Source organism: Vombatus ursinus, unplaced genomic scaffold, assembly GCF_900497805.2.
Source record: "Vombatus ursinus unplaced genomic scaffold, bare-nosed wombat genome assembly UNPS02014798.1, whole genome shotgun sequence".
Classification (NCBI taxonomy): domain Eukaryota; kingdom Metazoa; phylum Chordata; class Mammalia; order Diprotodontia; family Vombatidae; genus Vombatus; species Vombatus ursinus.
The window spans coordinates 1,320,543-1,329,338 of record NW_020954576.1 but is presented as its reverse complement, the minus strand read 5'-3'; the positions used below and the strand labels follow the sequence as shown (position 1 = coordinate 1,329,338).

General features: G+C 42.0%; 2 protein-coding genes across 2 annotated transcripts in view; one reads left to right on the top strand and one right to left on the bottom strand.

The window, feature by feature from the left end:
* Window positions 1-1,783, top strand: LOC114049627 (40S ribosomal protein S27). Its single transcript, XM_027870904.1, has 4 exons — window positions 1-107; window positions 328-436; window positions 1,011-1,121; window positions 1,699-1,783. The coding sequence occupies exons 1-4, from the start codon at window positions 102-104 to the stop codon at window positions 1,725-1,727; spliced, it is 255 nt and encodes an 84-aa protein (XP_027726705.1). The 5' UTR covers window positions 1-101; the 3' UTR covers window positions 1,728-1,783.
* Window positions 1,784-2,072: 289 nt separating this feature from the next.
* The window catches only part of LOC114049843 (nuclear pore membrane glycoprotein 210-like), a 127,352-nt gene continuing 120,628 nt past the window's right edge, over window positions 2,073-8,796 (bottom strand). Inside the window, exons 36-39 of the mRNA XM_027871268.1 lie at window positions 4,655-4,862; window positions 3,258-3,362; window positions 2,326-2,400; window positions 2,073-2,246 (exon numbers count right to left, since the gene is read on the bottom strand). Coding sequence (XP_027727069.1) covers window positions 2,149-2,246; window positions 2,326-2,400; window positions 3,258-3,362; window positions 4,655-4,862 — 486 coding nt within the window. The 3' untranslated portion in view covers window positions 2,073-2,148. The remainder of the gene's footprint in view (window positions 2,247-2,325; window positions 2,401-3,257; window positions 3,363-4,654; window positions 4,863-8,796) is intronic.

The following is an 8,796-nucleotide window of genomic DNA, read 5'->3' as shown; positions in this document are numbered from 1 at the left end:
CCTGGTGAGGCCTGCGCGTCACTTCCGCCCTTACGCAGTATATAAGGAGCAGGATTTCCGCTTTCGCTCTTTTCCGGCGGTGAAGATCTCCCCGCGCCAACATGCCTGTGAGTTGCTCGCGCTCCGCCGGAGCCATGTTCTGCCCGCCCCAGATCGTTTGCGGGCCGTGGAGGGCCCCCTGCTTACAGCCCCTCTTACGACCTTAGCTACGCGGGCAGCAGCGGGGCCCCCGTGCACGAGGGAGGAGACGGGGCTCTAACATGGCGGCCGCTGCCTTTCCCCTCCCTCCCGGTGCTCGCTAATCTGTTCCTCTCCGCCCCCTCGCAGCTCGCGAAAGACCTCCTGCACCCCTCTCCCGAGGAGGAGAAGCGGAAACATAAGAAAAAGCGCCTGGTGCAGAGTCCGAACTCGTATTTCATGGACGTAAAGTGCCCGGGTGAGGTCACGCGCCGGTGGCGCCGCGTGGTCCGGCCGGGGACCACCCTCCCCACTCCCCACGTCTACCCCTGGTCGTCACGCGCCTCAGTGACCCCGGGCCCACGCCCGCCCGCGGCGGCCGAGCCCCTTCGGGGCCCCCCAACCCAGTCCTGCGGGGGGGGGGGGGTGGGGTGGTGTTTGTGTTTGTGTGTGTGTGTTTCCTTGGAGGTGTTAATATTGTTTTCCGGGGAATACTGACCCAACGCCCTGACATTTCCAAACAGGAGGACGGCTGTGGGGGCTCGTGGAAGAACAATAAGGGTCTTTGGAGGGCTGTGCCTAGAAACGTCACTGCCTGATAGTTTGGGGGAGGCCTGGTTGGTCTATGCCTGGCAATTAGCCCTTTCTGCTTTCTTATTTGAGGTTTTATTGATAGGATTGAGGCGTGGCTTGTCTCCGTCTTGAAACTCATCAAACTTTTAGGGGCCGTGCTGTGCGGGCTTTTGGAAGGGGTGTGTGGGGAGTGGGGCACTGTGCTTATGATTGAGGAGTGGTGGTGGGCAGTGTCTTCACGCCTGATGTGCTCCTTTCAGGGTGCTATAAAATCACCACTGTCTTCAGCCACGCACAAACAGTGGTTCTCTGTGTGGGATGCTCCACTGTGCTCTGTCAGCCTACTGGAGGAAAGGCAAGACTCACAGAAGGTCAGTGCTGAAGCTAGTGCTCTGGTGGTTTCTGAAATAGGTGGATTTTGGTAACTTCTGTGATGATGAACAGTTAAGAAAATTGTAATCAGCAGATTACTGAAAACTTTGTTTAAGGAGGTGTTAAAATTAAATTATCCCTGTGGCTTTTCTGAGAGAGAACCTAGCTGTCAAATGAAAGAGGGAAATAGAAAAAATCAGATGGGTGGGGAGGTTAAGTCAAGGCAGGAAAAAGTAAATTAGGGTAATGGTGAAGTTTTTTAAAAAATGGTTAAAAGAGGTTTGTTGTTTTTCAGTCCTGTCTGATTCTTTGTGACTCCATTTGGGGTTTTCTTGTAAAGAAACTGGAGTGGTTTGCCATTTCCTTATCCAGCTTATCTTATGGATAAAGAAAATGAGGCAACCTGGGTTAAGTGACTAGATCAGGGTCACACAGCTAATTGTCTGAGGCCTGATTTGAACTTGGGATGATGAGTCTTTCTAACTCCAGGCCCATGAGGGGTTGGAGTGGGGAAATTTATCTTTTGACTTAGAGGTAACTAAGGTGACAACTAACAGTTTACTACTTTTCTCCCAGGATGCTCCTTCAGACGGAAGCAGCACTAATTACTGAATCAAGATGATTGAGAAACTGTAAAGAATAAAACAAATTTGATACAGTTTTGTTCGCTGTCTTTTTTTAATGTTGTGAGGGTGGCCCTGTCAATAGTGAACATTAAAGACTAGAAGAATTGAAAGGCTGCAACATTCTTTGTGACAAGCACTAGACCTCATATTTTAACAGAATGAATTTGTCATCTTTAAGAATTAATACTTTCTTAACCTGAATCCATAAAGCTAGATAGAAAGTAGTAATGAAATTGGTTTGAGGGGAGCAGGAGATAAAGCCAACAAGAGAAAGCATTAACATCCGTTTTGATCCTTTTATTTGGAGTTTTCACTACTGCCTTGATGAGAGGCAGTTCTACTTGGGCTGAGTTGTAGTAGCCCAGCTGCTAAATGTAGCCAGGTTTTTTCCAGTTGTAGGTTAACGCCTCACACTCCATAACCAGTACTGCAGCCTCCTTTGGCCAGGTGGAGGTTGTGTATTCGTGAATTGACAATTTGTGGACGGATAAGTGTAACCTAGAAAGAGAAAGGGCGAGAGCTGAAGACAGTATGATTTTCACATAAGGATAAGAGTTATCCCCAAAGTTATTTTTACCTGGTTGTGCACTTCCTGAGGTTGGGACATAGACAACTGGAACTGTCTGGATCCGGTTGAGGAATGCATTGTATGCTGCAAGAATGAAAAAGCAGTCAGGGAAACTGTCACCAAGACAAAGATAATGGAGGTGGGAGTGAAGGTTTTAAAACAGTGTGTGGTGTTTGGGGGAGGGTGGCATGTGTGATTTGGGGCTCACTGAAAAGATGCTCTAAAATTAGACTTTTGGAGTTAAACATGTGAATGAGGGTTTCTTAATATTTAGGGGTTTCACTGAATAGTCAGGATTCTTTAACATGCTCTGTATTACAAATTTTTGGTCTAAAAAGTATGTTACGCTCTGGGATTTCCCACCTGAGATGTGCCTTGATCCCACCACCCGAGATGAATGAAAAAGCATTTATTAAGTGTCTGCTGTGTACTAGGGAGTTACAAAGATGTCAGTCCATCAACAAAAGGACATAGTTTGTCAGACCCTGTGCTGAGACAGGAATACAAAGTAAAGTAAAAAACATTGTCCCCAGCTTCAAGGAGCTCGAAGTGAAGGGCCCAAGATCAGGAAGATTTGAATCCAGGTCTTCTGGACTGCTAATCACTGCCATACTGCCTCTGTTCCTTGCATATAGTAGGCGTTTAAAAAATGCTTGAACAGCTATCCCTCATGAAGGTACTCTAGCACATAGGTCTAAGCAAATAGATAATACAATTCCAGCTTTTGAGTGGAACAAAGCCATCAATTCCACTAAAAGATCCCATACCAATAAGCTGGGACAGGACTTAAGTGTGGATGGGTCGTTGAGTGAAACAAAAGTCATCCGGTTACATCCCCCACTCCCCCTTCCCCGCCTCCCACCTCCTTTAGACTGTAGAGGAACCTGCAATCTGGATGGGGAATGAAAACATGACAAGATTTAATCAATTGGTTTACTCACCTAGGAAGAAGATTGCTATTGATGCAACACCAGCAAAAATGGTAAAGAGAAAAACTTGATAAGACACGATCAGCTGATGTATAACACTTGAACCGTCACAGTGATCTAAATGTTTTGTAAAAATAAAAGAAAATTAGGTTTTTTAAAATATGGGAATAGTTGGTATATCTAATCTTTATGGAGCCTGTAACCTAATAAAGGTTGTTTATGCTTAAGATACACAAAAATGAACTTAAGCCTAACCGATTTGGTTTGAAAACCAAAAATGGGTGAAAGGACTGGGACTTGTACACTCATGCACTTTTCTGTAAGTTAACCTGACTGATCCATTCCTTAGCGATTAGGCTAAGGTGGCTTGGCAAATAGTTACTTATGATGGTGTGACTCTACTTCTAATATGGGAAGCACTGCTGGGTATTTAGGGGAATACAAAGATGAGTAAAATGGTCTCAACCCTTCAGGCATTATACTCTAATGGCATGACCATGGGCTATTTGCCCTCCCTGGCCCTTATTCCCATTTGCATCTATTTCTGACTACTCCTAAGGCCATAACTTCAACTAGGTTAACTCCCTGGTGAAGAGCACACTGGCCTTGGAAAGCTGGGCCTGGGTCCTCGGCTGCAGGACCATTAGTTAAGATTACTGAATGCCCACCAAGCAGACTCATGGGCTGGGTGCTGTAAGGGACATAGAAGGTATTCTTTGGGTGCTTTATTTAGTCATTTCAGTTGTGTCCTACTCTTTGTGACCCCATTTGGGGTTTTCTTGGCAAAGATACTGGAATGCTTTGCCATTTCTTTCTCCAGCTTATTTTACAGATGAGGAATTGAAGCAAACAGGGTTAAGTGACTTGCCCAGGGTCATACAACTAGTAAGTATCTGACGTCAGACTAGAACTAGGAAAGATAAGTCTTTTTGACTCCAGGCCCAGCACTCTATCCTAGCTTAAAAAGTAAATGATGACATACCAAAAAAAAAAAGAACTTATGCCAGGCAAATTTAAGCAACATAACAAAGTAACGACATGTACAAATACTGATGTTCGTGGGGCTTGTGGAAGCAGGCAACAGAATCATTTATAAACGAAGAAAGGCTACCTGGAGATCATGACCCTTATTACATGTTGGGTTTGGAAGCTGGGAAGGTCACTAGAGCTTGATGACAAGAAAGGAAGCATTTCAATGAAGTGCTGGGTTATCATTGTGGCATTCAGATATGTTTCCTTTTAAGTGGGAATAACATGTTCCTCCACACCCCCACCCCCCTCCATCCCCCCTGCAATGGGATAGCTTTTGGATTAGATTAAAATCTCTGTTAGCAGAAGCTGAGTGAAATGGAAGTTCTGGCCTTAGCTGCTCCAGAAAGAGGAATCTCATTAAGGAGCCAGGAAATTACCACCCATGCTGGATTTCTCTGTTACTGCCCTCACTGGCACTGCCTCTCTCTGGCCTGTCAGCGTACAGGAGATGTTGATGAAGACCAGAGCTGCCATCTGCTGGAGTGATGTGAAGTTGACAACCCGAACTGGGTAGATGGCCAACCCTGGAATGAGGGATGATCTCTTATGGGGAGAGACGACCAGGACTGGAGAGCTAGGGAAGACCTGCAAGAGAAGATAAAGTAGCGCTTGTTTGAAGGGGCAGAAATAACTCATTCCAACACCCACAGCAGTGCAGGGAGGTGGATCCTAAGGAGACCCGGCTATGGCTCGATATGAAACTACAAACCTTTAGTTTTCCTGCATGTAAAAGGGGAACACTGATATTGAGTCTGAATCTTCACAGTTCCTCACTACACTGAGGTGAGTAACAAGTCTGCAATATGCAAAATGCTTTTACACCAAGCCTGAGAGGTATAAGGTATTAACCCAATTTTACATGAAAGAAAACTGAGGCCCAGAGTACAGGTGACTTAGCAATGGTCAGAAAACTAGTGTCTAGTGATGTTAAAATCAAATCCTGGTCATTAACCCTCGGCCTATGCCTCTGAATTGAACATTTGATGGATATAGAATGAACATTTCTTAGGACTTTGTAGGTTCAATGGACCACACCTCTTTCACCCCAAAAAGAATGGGAGTTGGAGAAGAGGTTTTCCCTCAATTGCCCATGAAAGAGACTTAAGCAGATAAAAAGAATGAGGGTTTTGAACAGCTGACTCCTGATACCTCACACTCCAAAACAAAACAGTATCCCCACCCCCCCCACCCAAATGCAAAGCCCAAAAAGATGAGGGAGGGACAACAGAAAGGAACAAAGAAAGATGAAGTCCAGCACTACTTATATAAGATAATAGGATTTAGCTTTGGAAGGAACTTCAGAAATAAGCTAATACAGTCAACAAACAAGGTTACCTTATAAAGCTGGAGTTCTTAACCTGGGGTCCATGGACCCTTCAAGTTTCAGGGGGTCTGTAAACTTGGACGGGAAAAATGACATCTTTATTTTGACTAACCTTTAGCTGAAGTTTAGCATTTTGTTCAATTATGAATGTAGGCAACAAACCATTACTCTCAGGGATCCAGAGGCTTCATGAAACTGACAAAGGGGTCCATGATGAGAAAAAAAAAAGGAATCCCCATTCTAAAGATTTCACATATTTAAATTTAACCCTTTTTAAGGGTTAAATCTGATTCAGATTTATAGGGATAAGAGTTATTCCCCAATTGATAGTCAAAGAATATGAAAATGTAGTTTTCAGAGAAAGAAATCCAACCTATCAATAGTCTTATAAAAATGCTCTAAATCACTAAAAATTAGAAAAATGCAAATTAAAACAATTCTGAAGTTTCACTTCACACCCTTCAGAATGGCAAAATTGACAAAGAAGGAAAATGACAAATGTTGTAGGGGCTATATGAAAACAGATACATTAACGCACTTTTAGTGGAGCTATGAAATGTCCAGCCACTCTGGAAAACAATATGGAACTGTCTAAAAAGCTATGTAAACTACGTACACTTTTGGACCCAAAGACACCATTATTATAGCTATATTCCAAAGAGATCAAAGAAAGAAGAAAAGGCCCTACATGTAGTCTTTTGGCAGCTACAAGGTGTGAGTACCTCTATATGATTGGTTGAGCATATGGCTTTTTTTTGCGTGTGTGTGCTTTTGGTGAGGCAATCGGGGTTAAGCGACCTGCCCAGAGTCATACAGCTAGTAAGTGTCAAGTGTCTGAGACTGGATTTGAACACAGGTCCTCCTGACTCCAAGGCTGGAGCTCTATCCACTGCCACCTAGCTCCCTGCCCCTAGGACCCACATGTATAAAAAATATAGCAGCTCTTTTTGAGGTGGCAAAAGAATTGGAAACTGGGAGGGGTATACCAATCAACTGAGCAAGTTATAGTATATAAATGTGATGTAATACTTTTGTGCTATAGGAAATGACGAAGGGGATAGTTTCAAAGACACCAGCAAAGAACTGCATGAACTGATGTGGAATTAAGTGATCAGAACCAGGACAATTTATACAATAACAACAATACTGTAAAGACAAAGTACTTTTAAAGTCTTAGGAATTCTGATTAACTCAATAACCAACCATGATATACCACTCACCACTTGAGAGAGAGGTGATAGATTCAAGAGTGAATATGGCTCAGTGTGGGAATTTTTTTTGCTTGACTATATATGTCTGTAACAGAGTTGTAGCTTTTTTTTTCTTTCTGCAGGGGGGGCGGCGTTGGAGTGGGAGGGCAAGGGAGGTCAGGGAAGTAGGAAGGAGAGAAGGCAGACTTTCATTTGAAAAAAATTTGAAAAATTTAACTCTTTGGTTATTTTAAAAGTCTCTATTTTCCTATGGTTAATAGTGGATACTAGCCCTTGGAAAACTTAAAGAAGGGTAGTGGCCTTATTTCAGAGATAACTCCATCCTTTTTTTAAATGATATTTAATTTTTTCCCCAATTACATGTAAAGGCAATTTTTAACATTCATTTTTTATAAAATTTTGAGTTCCAAATTTTCTCCCTCCCTTCCTCATCTTCCTATTCCCTAAGATGGTAAGCAATTTGATATAGGTTATATATGTGCAATTATGCAAAACATATTTCATATTAGTCATGTTGTGAAAGAGGAAACAGACCAAAGGGAAAAAAAAACACTAAAAAATGTGAAAAATAGTATGCTTCAATCTGCATTCAGATGCTCTCAGTTCTTTCTCTGGATGTGGATAGCATTTTTCATTATGAATCCTCTGGAATTGTCTCGGATCACTGTATTGCTAAGAATAGCTAAGTCATTCACAGTTGATCATTGTACAACATTGCTGTTACTGTATACAATGTTCTCTCCTGGTTCTCCTCACTTTACTTTGCACCAGTTCACTTAAATCTTTCTTTTTTTCTGAAATCAGTCATTTTTTCATTTGCTCATCATTTCTTATAGCACAATATTATTCTATTACAATCATACTTGCTCAGCCATTCCCCAATTGATGGACATCCCCTCACTTACCAATTCTTTACCACCACAAAAAGAGCTGCTATAAATATATATTTTTTTGAAAGTGAAAAAAAAAAAGTATTCTTCAATCTGCATTCACACACCATCAATTCTCCATCTGGGGATGGATACTGCTATAAATATTTTTGTACAAATAGGTCCTTCTCTCTCTCTCTTTTTTTAATCTCTCTGGGAAACAGCCCTGGTAGTGGTATTGCTGGATCAAAGGGTATACACAGTTTGACCGCCCTTTGGGCAGTTCCAAATTGCTCTCCAGAATGGTTGGATCAGTTTATAACTCTACCAACAGTGCTTTAGTCTTAGTTTTCCCACATCCCCTCCAATATTTATCATTTTCCTTTTTTTGTCATATTAGCCAATTGGATAGGTATGAGGTGGTACCTCAGAGTTGTTTTAATTTCTCTAATGAAAGTGATGTAGAGCATTTTTTTATATGACTATAGATAGCTTTGATTTCTTCATCTGAAAACTGCCTGTTCATATCCTTTGACCATTTACCAATTGGGGAACGACTTATATTCTTATAAATTTGACTCAGTTTTTTTACATATTTGAGAAATGAGGACTTTATCAGAACTTGCTATAAAAATTGTTTCCCAGATTTCTGCTTTCCTTCTAATCTTGGTTGCATTGTCTTTGTTTCTGCAAAAACTTTTTAATTTAATATAATCAACTCCATCCTTTTCAAACCCTTTCCACTGTAGTTACCTAGCTGAAGGGAACCAAAGATGCTGGGGGATGTAGAAGAGAAGAAAGTGGGAGAAGGGGTTAGGGTACCGGACTAAGCACGGTCTCTGGGTATTAAACAGAAGCAGGGAGCCTTATGTGTACTACTGATACAAATAAGTCACCTAATCTAATTTGCTCCTCATTTGTAAAATGGAAAGTATAATTCCTGTCCCCATTTTGCTTCATTTATGTAGTGAAGGATTGAAGAGGGAACAGTCAGACCTAGCCTATCTGTATATTTGCAGGACTGAAAAGAAACAGATATGTTATTAACTAGAATTTTTAAAATGGTTTCAAAGTGCTGATCCTAATAGATTGTTGAGGCTTGTGATTATTAGAAG

Bases quoted from the DNA above. Each gene is read 5' to 3' on its own strand.
- LOC114049627 (XM_027870904.1), top strand. The intron at 437-1,010 runs GTGAGGTCACGC...TGCTCCTTTCAG, and splicing joins CATGGACGTAAAGTGCCCGG to GGTGCTATAAAATCACCACT. The intron at 1,122-1,698 runs GTCAGTGCTGAA...CTTTTCTCCCAG, and splicing joins AAAGGCAAGACTCACAGAAG to GATGCTCCTTCAGACGGAAG.